Source organism: Hippoglossus stenolepis, chromosome 9, assembly GCF_022539355.2.
Source record: "Hippoglossus stenolepis isolate QCI-W04-F060 chromosome 9, HSTE1.2, whole genome shotgun sequence".
Taxonomy (NCBI): Eukaryota; Metazoa; Chordata; class Actinopteri; order Pleuronectiformes; family Pleuronectidae; genus Hippoglossus; species Hippoglossus stenolepis.
The window spans coordinates 21,322,732-21,337,562 of record NC_061491.1 but is presented as its reverse complement, the minus strand read 5'-3'; the positions used below and the strand labels follow the sequence as shown (position 1 = coordinate 21,337,562).

Genomic DNA, 14,831 nt, shown 5'->3' with positions numbered 1-14,831 from the left:
TCTCTTCATGATCCTTTTCACAGTTTGCATACAACAACCAAAAGATAAAACAATATCAATAATTCAATAACACAGAAATGAAGACACAACCTCCTCGGTGGAGGTAAAGAAGACACACACTCACCACAGATGTTACAGGAGGAGGCCTGGTTTATTTGAGTACAGACTGTGTCTCTAATCACACACATCAAACATCTCGTACATGAAGCGTCACACAACGTTCCACAGATGCCGTCACTCTTTTGTTAATGTAACAAAAACAGCAGACAATCATTAAAACACAGAGAAATGCTTCTCGATACAAAACCATGTCGCGATTTCATCTCTCGGTCCAACTCACTCTCACAGCCAAACACACTACAGTTCAATTATTGCACATCTCATCTACAATGGAGAAAAAGCACAGCATCATATGAATCATATTAGATCTACAGCTACTTGTGTAGCAATGTGAAATGAGCTCAGGGGTTAAGTGCAAAGCACGACATCAGGTGCTAATAGGGAACAGGAATGCTCTGAATCTCCCAAACTAAGGAGGTCTGCTCTGAAAAAAGTCTGACGTGGAATCTCCCATGAGCCACTGGGAGTTTTTCGCCTTCATCCATCAAAGCCAGATCTTGTCTTGTGTGGTTCTCTTCACGTCAGGTAGCTTGTGATAAGCTGTGGTGCAGTCTGCTTTATCTCGCTGAGAGCAACCCCCCGCCTGTGAAAGCTCACCTCAGTGAAACATATGGAAAGTCTCCGCACACACTCTGCCAGTTATTAAGCTACGATAGAGCCATGAAAAATCCATTTAAGTGAAGGAACGTCTTTTGAAGTCAGCAAATCCCTTAAATCTCACTGTCCTGCTGAGCCGCAGAATCAGAGCATTTGGACGTTTGGAAACCTCAACAGTTAACGCCTATCACACACACACACACACATTATTGGGGTTTTACTTTCGTGGGCACATCTGCTAGTATTCAGTGGTTTGTTGAGGTTTGCAGGTGAACCGTGTAAATGAACATTTTAATGACATTTACAATCCTACACACTGTTTTACTGGCAGCAGTGTTGAACCTGTCCACAACAACAAGCGCGTATCTCCTGCTATTCTAGTACAGTGGTTTGTTTAAGGCAAGAATTATTACAAAAATAAACAGTATCTTAGTAAAAAATAAACCAAAAAAGGAAAAACACAGAATAAGTGTATGGATGACGTTTCTTGGTCTCAGGTGGGCTTCAGCAAGTGAGTACACCACCTAATGTTTTTAAAAAGCTGTTACCAAGCCTTTTCTCTTTTCGACAATCAGCTGATTCGTGAAGAAAATCACTCGATTACAGCGAAGGATGTCGTCCCAACGTCCCTGAAGGCTCAGAGCAGGCATATCAGACTCTTCCCCTCCTCGATCTCCTCCTGAACCTTATCGCTGGAGGTGGCGATCTCAGCCTGCGCGGACAGAACAGAGCACAGGAAGGTCGCCAGCGTTCCTCCTATCGCCGCGTAGAACGCCCAGCCGAGCGAGCACAGAGACGGCCTGAAGGGCGAGGCCTCGGGGCCACAGTAGCCGATGACCTTCTCTGAACCCCAACCGGCAGGGTACAGCATGAGGCCCACCATCAGCAGCAGGCCTGGAGGGGAGAGGAAGATACGAAGGGGGTTTAGTCACGTTCGTGTAAACACTGCGATTGAAAGTACAAACAGATCATGGTGCAGCTGATGGTGACTCAGCTCTGGTGAATATTTCGGTTTTTCAGCAAACAAGCGTTTGATTTGTGATGAGAGGAACTTGAGGCCCAGTTTGAACGGCCCCTACAGTGATGTCACATAATGACAGATGCCCCAGTCCAGTCAAACACACCTGTGGGAGCTTATTGTTGAGAGAAACATGCAGAGAGACGCCCCAATTAGGGAACATGTAATGAAACGCCCGTCGATGTTGCCAACTTGTAAACTCAGATCCTTCACCTCGTAAAATCTGCACGGAAATTCCCTCGAGGTTATGTGGCAAAATTATAAAAAAAACAGCGATGTGCCTGCATAGACGTGTAAACACGATAGACCATATGCCAACATAGATACAACACTGTTAAAATGAGACTCAACAACATATGAGATTTAGTTTAAGTTCCTGAGTTTGTCAGTTCCTGAGTTTGTCAGTCGCAGAACATGCAGTTTAGAGGATGCAAATAAAAAAGAACATGCATTTAATTTTGTTTATTTTAAGAGGGAATTGTTGTATATATATATATATAAAAAAGACACATTTTGGACCTTGTTTGCTCTTAAAGCTAAGGTTGGTAATCCTGGAAAAGTTGGCGAAAAGCAGGCAACAACCAGTACAATCCACCCCCTCCCATTGGCCCCCTCGTTAAAGCTACGCCCCCAAAGCACATGAACTTTGACTGCCTGACAACTGTTACTGTTGACAGGTGCGTCAACCAATCATTTCATTCAGACTGAAGTGCTGGCAGATACCAGGTTTTTTCTTTCTTTTGTTGGGACATAACATATCTCACCTGCGATAGCCTGGAGCAGCCCACAGATGTTGAATATGCTCTTCTTCAGGATGCTCTGAAAGCACAAGCTGAAGATGGAGATACAGGCCACGCAGCCCAGCACCAACGTCCCTGCAGCCAGAAACAACATGGCAGCCTTCCAGAAGCCACTGGCCACTTCCCCGAACGTCCCTGCGTACGGCCCACAGCTCACCCCTACTCCCAGCGCCCCGACGTGCAGGCAGCGGTTGTAGAGGCCGAGCGACGGCCGGTACTCCCCAGACTCCACTCCCGCACCACTCACACTGGAGTCCGAGCGGGGGAATCCCAGCAGCCAATCAGGACTCATGAAGGCGATGAGCTCAGCAAAGGCCACCAGAATGCTGAGCAGTGTCCAGAGCATGGAGCGGCACGTTACAATGACATGGCACATGACGCAACCAGTGATTGAGAAAAGAAAAAATTAAAAACGTTTAAAGTCTGTTACAGCTCCTCAGAAGTGACGGAAAGTCCTTTCCTTCCACAAAGAGAGGTCCAGTAGGTTCCCTGTTCAGATCCAGATGGGCGGCTGATCTAATCCTCTCCCAGCAGATGTTTTCCCTCCTCCACCGATTCTTTGTTCTTCACTGAGCCTCTCTCCCTCTGTGACGTGAGGTTCAGCCCTGGTCATCCCAGACAGCTACAACGCACCGAAGCAGCTCCCCTCAGCCATGGCTTCATCTGAAGAGGAGACCTGTAGAGACACATGATGAGGGTCAGAGACACAAAGAGACTCTATACATAAGTGTGAGTAACTACTGTGTATGATGGGGGGGAACCACTCTCATTTCCCATCAGCTATGAATCATCCAGCCCCCTTGTGTTTGGTGGACACCCCTCAGAACGGCCAGTTTTCCAACTATAACAAACTCATCCTCAACCAAGAATCTTCCCACAACATGCTACTTAAAACTCACTAATAGCTGTGAGTGAACCATGAGCCACACTTCCAGATGTCTGTTGTTCCAACAGTCCCAGTGACTCTCACACACACACACACACACACACACACACACACACACACACACACACACACACACACACACACACACACACACACACACACACACACACACACACACACACACACACACACACACACACACACACACACACACCAAAGTTTATACTGTCGTCATTTTCCTGGTGATTACTAGGTCTTTGTGCGTTTGATTTTATCTGTAAAATGACAGGAGCCGTGTGTGTTTTGCTGCTGAGCAGCTGTCAACACAGATCAGCGCAGAGCTCTGTTACAGCACGCCACATTTGACAGTAACGCACGGCACTGCATGCCAGACCCTGACGGCTGTGGCAAGCACACACACGACATCGAGCAGAGCGGCGTCATCCAGTTCACCATTTTCACCGTTGAGATAATAGTCTGAATACGTGAGATAAATGACAGGGAGTGGTTACTGGCTGTACTGGGACATTTTTCTTGTTGTTTTTGACGCTGCAGTAAAGAATTTCAAATAGTCTTTGTTCGTTATTCAACAGAATTTAAAACTTGATTACAAATTCGTAACAGATGATACATTCAGAGCAATCCTCCCAATCAAGTGTGTGTGTGTCAGTGTTCAAGTGTGTTTGTGTTCGAGCAAAGTGTGTATACGTCCCAATCAAAGTGAGGGTGATACTGTTGCTATGTTATGATTTAGTTGCCGTGACAACACTGGCCTGGACACAGCCGTGAGCGACGAGGTTTCTCAGGATGTCAGCTCTTTCTAACTAATCTCTGATGGTATCTAGCTGTGCAGATAGTGTTGGTTTCATTTGCCCAGGTTTCAGTATATTGATTATTGCATTAACTATTCAGCGTCATTACTATTTTTTGGTTCATGGATTTATCTATCTGAATGAATATGAATACCTGAGACAAGCATTATGTACATTTAATATATATTTTAAAATCCAATGCGTGTTCTGATTCTTAAGAACTAGGTCTACTTTCTACTGAACTTTTTAAAGCGAGTTTGTTTTTTCATCAAGATTACACAAAAACTACTGAATGAATCACTACGAAACTTAGCGGAAGGATGACGTATGGGTAAAGGAAAGAGATTATTCAAATTTGGTGTAGATTCAGATCACGGGTTCAGTTCCAGTAATGTTTTTCATCTTATTTATCATTGCAAAAAAGGGTGTTTTTTTTACATTTCCCAGAGAGTATTTCGTGGATCTTGATGAAAAGAAACCTGCATATTTATTGAACTGATGCGTGTGTATTTGAATGCAGCTTGTCTGAATTTAAGGGGACTGTTGGGCCTTGGCGGAGGACGGAGGTGTGTGAGTACCAGTTTCTAGAAAGACATACTGCAGTTGAATTATTAAAATATAACTCTTAACTTTTGTTATTCACCTCATTTGTTCTTAGGTGGGAGCAGGTATCTCAAAATCTGGTGTGAGTGAGAACTACGTTTTTATAGTTTTTTCTATTTTGGGTGAAGAGACTTTCTCCGTTTTAAGTAAGTTTTCATCACTTCACTTTATCGCTTCACTTAAAAAGGAGGCGTATTATTACAAAAGCAATAAAACTGATAAATGTGGGCTGTTCTATCAAATTATCAACCTAATTCTTGGTGTATGTGTCACTTCGGTGGTGATGAAAAGTTCACTCTTGTTGCCCTGAGGGGAATGAGTGTGGTATTAGGTTGCACATAACCTCGCCGCCAGGAAGGTAAATCATCCCGCCACATCTGTAAGGAATGAACACTGATGCTGTACATTGTCAGATATGATCTGGAGTCAGTTCAAGGCAAAAAAAAGCTTCAGACATTTCCCAGGCGACAAAATAAGTATTATCTCATGCAGCTAGAAGAGGACGACTGATTCATCCGACGTTGGGATCGACTGGAAACCAGCAGAACTGGGTCACGATAACAAAAGTCGAGAGGCGTGACAGCATCTGAGGAGCAGGTATGGGATTTGCAACACTTGGGATGCGGGTGTGATTTAGTTCAGCAGGATTCCTGGATGTCCTTCAGGTCACGGTTTTGTTTTCATACTGTTCTGCTGCAGGTTTTTTTCCCTCTGGTATAGAGAAATGTGCCTGTTTGTGCACGGCTTTGCTTTGTCTCCAGTTTGACAGCGATGTCTATCTGTAACCTCCACGTTCTTCTCGTTCCCTCCACTGCAGAATTTCAGGGGCACACGCATGCCTGAAATGTTGCTTTCGTCTCATTCTACATTTTTGCATCCTAATTAGAGATTACACAAACCCTCAGCCAAAACACACAGTCTGCATATAATAACCCACCTTGACGACACACTGGGAGAAGTGTGCTTCAGCAGATCTGAGTGGAGTTACAGCATAAAGGAGCCGCAGCAATTTTACTATTTATTATCAGCCAAAAACAAAAAGGAAATGGCCGCAACAAACAGGAAGCGAGCAGGAAGCATCGGTGTCTGTCTAACAGCTTCAGAGGCACAATCAAGCAATAAGAGGACGATCTCCCAAGATATCTCACTTCAATGTAAACCTGTCATCCCTCGCTCAGGTTTACACAACATGCACCAAAGCAATGTTTGAAGAAACATGTTGTCATCTGAGAATCTACGTCCAGTGGTTATAGTTGTAGGGAGAAGGGAGAGAACTAAATAACCAGGTGTTTGACGTGTGTTTATGTGTTTGGAGACAGTTTGGGGAGTTTCCCTTTTCTATTATAGTCCTTGAGTTTGTTCCAGACCATGGCCACACTTATTGTTATCACAGTTTCCATTCTGCAAGTGTTGCACTCGCTAAGCCGGATTCGTGTTTTAGCATTATGTAAAGCGTCCATTACAAAAGGGTTTTTAGAAATGTAGGTTTTTAAATGGGTGTGCAACCTGAATCAATAATCTTTTGAGCTTGCACACAGCATGTATGCACCATAGACTGTGTTGAATATACTCTATGCATGTTTGTTTGCATTGGTTTTTGTTTACAGCCACCCAGGCTACAGTTTGAGTCTCTCTGGAGTTTTTTTTAGTGGAGTCTTGTGCTTGCAGCTGATTATAGTTCGTCCAGGCCCGGGCACGGCGCTGCTGTCTGTTAAGACTACAATGCCCACAAATTAGCAGCTCTGCCTCTTGAAACGACAGGGATGGAGCCTAAACATGCAGCCGGCAGGCACCATGTGTGATCTGCCCCCTGCACTTACAGGAAATCTGCTCACTTATACCTCATCATGGTTCTCTGTAGTCTCACTGAAAGACTGCGCTCGGAGAGAGATGGAAACTGGAGGAGGCTTCAGAGGGGGACAGAGAACTAGCAGAGTACTGAGAGGAAGTATCTAGTAGAGAAAGAATGTTCTTGACAATTTTTAGCTGATACGTTGGAGGTTTTAAAGATTTACCAGTAGGTAACAAAATATATTAAAGGTTGGGTTGTTCCTGAAACACTTTTTATCTTAAGAGAAATCCTCTTCACCCGATAGCTATAAATGAATAAAGTCGTCTTAAAATAAAAAACTGGTGTCTATGGCCCAGTCATTCTAAGCGAATGAAATGATAGGCTGGCTTACCAGTCTGTCACTAACCGACCAACCTGCCTGAGCGCACCCCGCTCGAGCTCTTACTGTGTATTTGTCTGCACAAGTTAGGGAGACGTACACCGCTGAGGCAGAGATGATAGTTAGAAGTTAGCGAGCGAGTCACGGAAAAGTCGGATTCTAGCAGTTGTCAGGCAGTGCACGCTTATGTGCTCTGGGGGTGTAGCTTTGACTACAGGGTTAATGGGAGGAGGTGGGATGCATCGGTTGCATTTGTAAAAAGTGTAGCTTTCTCTTCCTAGCTTTTCCAGGATTACCAACCGTAGCTTTAAGTACTGGGAATGAAACAGTTACCAGTTTCACAATATATCGTGGTCAGTTGTAGCGTTTAATTCCCGTTCCATCTGGCCATGGTTATCAACGTTTAGATAAATCTATGGTGACGTAATGCATTTGATCATCATATGTTTCACTAATCAAGTGGTAATTTGCATGTGTGTGTGGTTGCATGCATGAATGTCCTGCCTGTGTGTGTGTGTGTTGAAGTGTCATTGAGCGAGCATAAAGGTCACTACATCCTGAAACTGATGAATACTTTCCGCTTGTTTGCTGGTTGTTCTGGGAATGTGCTTGAACAGCATTTTCCTGGCAAGGTCAAGATTTTCTCTCTGTTCGTGTGAGAGCTGAGTGAAGAGTATTTTACACCTCACGGCACATCAGACGCTCCGGATTATGACTTATTCATGAGTCGACGATCAGGACTCGCCGTGGGTGAGAGGATCTCGGTCTCCCAGTTGCTTTTGATAGATATGCATCTTCAGATCTTTGTTACCGCAGCTCTCCGTGCGCCTGTGGATTCCCTGTCTTAGATATGCATCGTCACCAAAACTGACGGAGTCCTGGAGTCATGTGCTTCTTTCATGCGATGCGGAGTTTGACTGATGATATTGTTGATTCGCCACAGGATGAAAGCTGATCAGCGGTAATGTGGTTCTAATCTGGACCTGCTCGTTCCCACACTGCTCTGCCGTCCTGACAGAAACCGAGCTTGCCACGCGGGATTGTACGCACGTATTGACGGCCTGAAGCCAAAACTTACATAGTTTTCCAATCCTTCATTCTGTGAGCCAACATGAACAACCTCCGCTGCTTTAAGACAAACTTACAACAAAAGCTAAAACACAGTCCATGAACAGACGGTGATAATGTTGGCTGTGAAATCCTGTTGGTCAAGATGTTTGGAAACCCTGACGCAGACAAACTCTTGGTGATCGGGTCCTTTCGGTCATGACGTAGTCTTCGTTGATTCCCTATCACATGAAACCTTTTCAGACGAAATTAGCCTTGGAAACCAGTATAGAGCTCAACATGGATAATCAATTACAAGCATTTCTGACCCTGACGTCTTTGCCAACAGCTGTTGAGCAGTTAAATTCTACATTTTACAACGATGCAAGTGCTTACATGCGTAAGAGAGATGCTATTATATCAAGCAATCTGTCACAATTCCCATGTCCCGAGGCTATTTCAGCCCAACATTGCCCGTGCATGCCTTCCTTCATGTGCTCCTTGTACGTGAGTGGTCACGTGACATTAGTTTCTGGGTGTGTTAGTATCGTTTTAGTTTGGAAAAACTGTTTTCAAACGATAAAAAAAATAAAAGCATGACTGCAGCCTAAAGAAATGTAGCATCAGTTTGAGTCAGAGTCGTTTCAAAGCCTCACAGAGCAGTGAATACGCGGCATATGTGGGTCAGTCCGTTGGCCGTTAGTTGGAACAGAGCGCTGAGTAGTAAATCTGGAGTAATTGGTCTGAGATATCAGCAACGGCGCTGGTAGCATGCCAAGGGGCTGAGGTAATGAGCGCTGGCCACTGTAGCCTGGTCTGCGGGATGACAGTGAATGAGGACTGAAGGTGGGTGGCGAAGAGATCTGAAGCACAGTTGACCCAGATTGTTCCACGAAGGGGAGGTTAGGAGTTAAGAGTTTCCAAGAAAAAATTCCATTCATGGACATGATGCTGGAAATGCTTTGGTTTCTTTATAATAGGTGTGAGCTAGTCCCACTTCAGAAAAGGGGTATTTGAGCTGATGGATCACCCACACAGATCAGATGACCCCCTCCCAGCTGATCTGGGCTGGGAGACTCCATTAGCTCACAGATCCTGAACCAGAAACCTCAAACCAAGGCAATCTGTTCCCTAAGCTGCTGCGCCTGGTCTGGTCTGGTCATGCATCTGAACCAGCTGGGAGGAAGACCCTCAAACCAAAACCACAGAAGAGGCACCATTTCAAGGACTACAGAGCCAGTCACTAGAATGAATCCAGTCAGAGTTGGGCAGGACCAAACGTATCCCTCCCTCATAAAAGAATGCAAGCAGCTGAGCTCGAGGTGAAGTGAGAGAAAATGAAGCAATGTAGCTTCAATACTGAACGTACACCACTGACACACTGGAAAATATATTACACCCTCGGCTCTCGATTTCCCAATCAATGTCCTGTAAACTCTGCAGGAGTCTTCAGTAGTTCATCGAGGATGTGTCATGACACGGCAGAGCAAATGATGTAAGAGCAGCAGGCAAGCTATAACATCAGCCAGAGCGGAGACACCCATGCCCTGCAGCGTTGACTCAGACAGTTTCATCACAGCTCATTTATTTGCCCCCAGCAGGCAGATTTGAGAAGGTGTGAAAACTAAACCACATTAACCATCAGAGGCTGAGAGACGGCAACGCCCCCCCCAAAAATGCACATCACACTATAGAGTTATACATTAAGGCTCTTGATGATTGTCCCACCTTCACCTCCACCTGTAGGGAGGCAAAGATCCACCTGTTTTCACAACATGATAAAAGCAGAGACAAAGCGGCGATACAGTGAAAAGAGTGCAAAACACAGAGAACAAGCACAAGTATGAGTTCAGTTTCTCTGGTTTACGTAAAGCTTTTCTCAGCCCTGACCGATATTACGAAACAACCTTCACCTTCACCAACTTTTCTTTCGTAAACATCACCATGTAAGTCGCTGCTCTCTCGCTCTCCGTAAACAGCGAAGGAAAGAACTGCAAAGAGGAGGAAATGTTTCCCATGGCCGAGCATTCGCCACACTTAATCACACTCATAACTGCAGCCAGTGAGTGATGGCCGCCATGAAACACATGTTTAGGGCTCCAGAGTTAGTTTGGATTTATTTTACAGACCCAGATTAAACACTAGCAAACAATCCAAGCCGTAAAACGCCATTCAAATGTTATTCCCCAACTGTGCATGAAGAGTGGAGACATGGCAGCGGTCCTAGCTTTCAAATACATAAACGGGGGGCCTGAGGTTTCGGTGACAATAAGAGGCCCCCCCCCCAACATGTAAACAACAAGTCAACAGTGAAAAGCCCCTCCGACGGCATGCTGAAACAATACAGACTACTTTACTGACGCAAAAACACAAAAACAAATACACACTCATAAAGTGTGGAAGGTGCCAGCCTGGGCTCACTCATCCAGGGTGTAATTGCATAAAAAACGCATGACTTCCCCAGAGGAAAGTATAAGCCAGGCTCGTTTGTGTGTGTGTGTGTGTGTGTGTATGTGTGCCAAAGAAGGCTGAATAAAATCATCCCTCTTCATCTTGTGCGACTCAACTCAACAAAGGCTGCACAAAGACATGCCGACACCGGGCCCCCTCCCTCACTCTTGGGGCTCTCAGACCTGCCACCGTTGGCCCAGAATGTACTTCTCTCTCTCTCTCTCTCTCTCTCTCTCTCTCTCTCTCTCTCTCTCTCTCTCTCTCTCTCTCAAAGGCAGGCCGCTGTGGCCCCCTAACCTATTCAATGTGTGCAGCACCCCCACCGGCCCCTCACTCCCCACACTGACTTTGTTGTGGCCCCACAGTTTCTGACGCACAAAGCCCCTCAGTGACCCTCACATTTCACCCACACAATGACAGGCATGACATGGCCTCCGCTCCCTCCTCACTTCTCCTGCTCTCACTTTTTGTTCCTGAAAAAGATGATGGACGCACACTCAAACTTTTTACTTAGTACATTCGCTTTAAGATTTGTTAAGGTTTATACTCATTTCCACGAATCTCATAAACACAAGAGGCACAAAACTATGAAGATGATTGATTTGATTTTAATTGAAGATCAATTCACTTGATGGATAGATTTCCCGACTCTACCTGGGAAAACTGTAAAAGCACTCAGAGAGCACATACCTTCGCCAAGGCCCAACAGTTCTTTTGTGAAACCATATTCTGATCCACTAGATCCAGATTTTTCTTTGGATCTGCACCAAGTTATCCATCAGTCCCCTCAACATTTGTCATCAAGCTCCATGATTTATTCTCTGAGAAATCAAGGTAAATGTTGCTAAATGCTCCATCTCAAAATGTTAAAGAAAGTGAAGAAAGGTTTGTCATGGTTTCGATCCACTCCAACCATGAAAACAGTTTTATAAAATAACTCTTATGACACCACAGAGTGATCTCAGTTTCAGTCTGGAGACTAAAAATGGAAAGCCTGCCCTGAATTACAAACTGGGCGCATGGAGTTTGAAAGACGTCGGTATTTACCAAACACAGACGATCTAATGAAAGACACAACCGAGTCGCATTACAGGGATTGTAGGATCCAGCTGTTCAGCCATCTCCAGCACTTCAGATTGAATTCAAAAATGTTCCCACGAGGACACTGACTAAATACATCTGTATTGAAATAAATGGAATCGCAGCCATTTGGGTCGAGAACTCATCTCAAAACATCTAGTAAGCAACAATGTACACATGGAAAGGAGCATTAGTGGAATAACTCCATCGCTGAATACAACCATAGCATCACCATCTCTGTGGTTCTGTATATTACTGGGTATCTCCTATGTGGCTTTCTGCTGAACTTCCTCCTGACTCCACTTGATTGATTGGTTGTTTTCACCACGAGGCACAACTTGTTTCTGTCACCGCTGTGAAAACATCTCCTCTGCCTGCACCATCCCATCGTTTGGTCCAACGTCATGTGACGAGTTTGCACTTGTCTTCCGCAGATTGTCAGAGATCGTTCTAAGAAAAGAAGGCAGGGCGAGGGGGAACACACTGAAGCGTGATTACACCATAAAGTTGATTAGTGATAAACGTTCTGGAGGGCACCTCTTTGTTCAGGCTGATGGTGAAAAGAAAAGAGCGGGGGGGGATTCCCTCCTCCACCTCATTGTTGTACTGTAGTTTGTCCTTGAAGTCAGCTTGAATAAACACTGGACATGTTCCTGATTTTGTTTAGCTTATGATGTAGGACCACTTCCCCTCTCTCAGTGTGTGTGTGTGTGTGTGTGTGTGTGTGTGTGTGTGTGTGTGTGTGTGTGTGTGTGTGTGTGTGTGTGTGTGTGCAGGCAGGGAGCTCCATGGGTGGCTCTCACACACAGATGGACCTCCTCCCTGCTTTTCAAGGACATGGGGTTGTGGTGGGGAAAGAGGTGCGGAGAGCGAACGCTGCTGTGTGGACAAGTGAGGAAGACACTTTAAGACATAAAAACCAAGTGGTGTATTAATAGTGGCTTCTAGAGGAGGACATTCCTCAGGTGCGGACCCCTGGGAGTCTATGGCTCACTGCTGGGGGTCCAGGACAAGTTTCCAGATTCATCTATTAAAAACATCATGAGTTGACATAGAGAAAAAACTTTAAATAAATGTCTGATATCTTTCTAGGACATTTCTCTTGTGTTATTGTTTCACACAACTAAGTAGAAGCGTTAAAGAGAGGCTATGTCATATCATTCTGAGTAGGGGGTCCCCGGAATATTCTCTATCTTGCAGCTGAGAGGAAAGACCCTCCGCTCTAACAGACACTGTGCTGTGATGTCAAACTGCTGCCAGATGTTGCCAGCTGCAAATACAGATGCAGATATGTCTTCTCCCAACCCAGAGTGTTTAAATATCATCGCCAGCCAGAGAGAAAGAGGTCAGCTGACACTTAGAAGAGAGAATCAGCCCAAGATCTACAGTTTGTGACACTTTCAGTCAACATGGCTCATATCTGCAGCCACAAAGAAAACTGCATGAGAACCAGAATCTAAAACAGCTTCCACAAGTTTCCTCGTTGTCTTCTCTGCTACTCACGTTCAGTCGGTGGGTGCAGGTTTCTGCAGGAGCGAGGGAAGAGGAATCTGTTCCTTTGTTTTTGAAACGCTGCGTCTCTTCCCGGGGGTGAGTCCTGCTCTCTCTCCTGCCGCTCACTCACTGAGGCTGCTTCCTCTCTGCAGGACGGGACACACACACACACACACATGCTCACACACACACACGCTCACACAAAAGCCATCCCACTCACTAACTGACGTCGTCCTTTCTCCTCTCCTCCCCACACCCTCCTCCCTCCCCCTTTTCCCCTCCCCCACCCATCAGAGAGAAGAGAGAGAGAGAGAGCAAGAGGGAGAGAGAAGAAAAGTTGCAGAGATGATGTGACAGATGATGATGATGATGATGATGATGGTGATGATGATGAGGAGGGGGAGGAGGAGGAGGAGGAGGAGGAGGAGTTGTTCCTGGTTTCAGTGCAATGTTTTCTTTCTCTGTGAAATTCATGTCTGAGTAATATCCATTTTCCTGAATATTATTTAAGATCGCCCACAAACCAAATCAATGAATGCTCCACTGTGTCTTGGGCATAAGTTAGTTGGGTACATTTATTTACACAGTAGAGTTCACAGCACGCACAAGGTGCTGTACTATTAATACAAAAGAGAATGACAATATGCATTTGGATATACAATGAAATGTAAGAATTAATCTATATGTGGTTTTATAACAATGAGTATTCATTTTAATATGAATACATAAAATATCTTAGGTGAAATGTATTTATTAGTCAGTATGGAGGCAATTTCAATTGTATTGGATTTGGCTGCAACACTCTTTACCCCTGAAACTCCAAAAGTGTTTTGTGGACTCACACACTTCACCAAACCCTCCATCGGCATAGTGGTGAGTAGATAATGACTCATTTTCACTTTTGGGTGAACTATCCCTGTTAACGCTAACGCCTGATCTCGCAATTAAAGTATAAAGTGAAAAATATCTGTGTGTCTATTCAGAACTGCTTTTTTTGGAATTCTTCCTCTAATTATGCACCACAAAATTGAATGGAAATCAGTTCAGTATAGTCAGATTAAACAAATAGGATCAAATGTTTATTAGTGAGCTTTTAGACGTGCTAAGAGGTGAATTTCTATAGTCAGGCTCCCCATTTTCACTTTCTGTATTTCATGAAAACTCTGATACCGGTTCAGTTTCATATTTACAGATATGAAAGTGGGATTATTTATCTTACCTGACTCTCAAAATCCAAATGTAGAGGGAAGTTGACTTAACTTACAAACGGCACTGACCTGTGTTTTAAAGCTTGACTGCAGATGAACCAGTGATGAACTTAATGTTATTATCATGTTTTGTACAGTAACTTAGGTTCGGCCTCTATGTGATGCCACTTTTACAAGTTGATAAAAGCAGAGAGACTAATCAGGTGGTGATATTAGTAGGTTCTCACATGTTTAGCTTCATGCCGTCATGTAAAATCCAGACAGAAAAATAATGCATTGTGCAATGAAGCTGTGATGTTGAGAAAACAAATGTACTGTCAGAGCGAAAGCAGCATCTACCATCACCACCCACACATATTTCCTCACTATGTGAATATTTAGTCTCCTTGATTCATTTCAGCAGAGATCATCACTTCCTGCAGCTTGTTCTACCAGTAAATGGACGTCTTCAGATTATTTTCTCACAAATTCTTATGTTACACACATGATCCCTGGGGACAGAACTGCATAAATATTTTACACTAAACTCAAATATCCCTGCAGT

The 14,831-nt window shown here is 44.5% G+C and overlaps 1 protein-coding gene across 1 annotated transcript; it reads right to left on the bottom strand.

Annotated features, from left to right (window-relative positions):
- Nucleotides 1-132: 132 nt before the first annotated feature.
- LOC118115630 (LHFPL tetraspan subfamily member 2a protein) lies at nt 133-13,260 on the bottom strand. The gene is made up of 3 exons (XM_035166922.2): nt 13,089-13,260; nt 2,500-3,211; nt 133-1,611 (listed from the first exon to the last, which is right to left on the bottom strand). The coding sequence occupies exons 2-3, from the start codon at nt 2,909-2,911 to the stop codon at nt 1,355-1,357; spliced, it is 669 nt and encodes a 222-aa protein (XP_035022813.1). The 5' UTR covers nt 2,912-3,211; nt 13,089-13,260; the 3' UTR covers nt 133-1,354.
- Between the last annotated feature and the right edge of the window lie 1,571 nt (nt 13,261-14,831).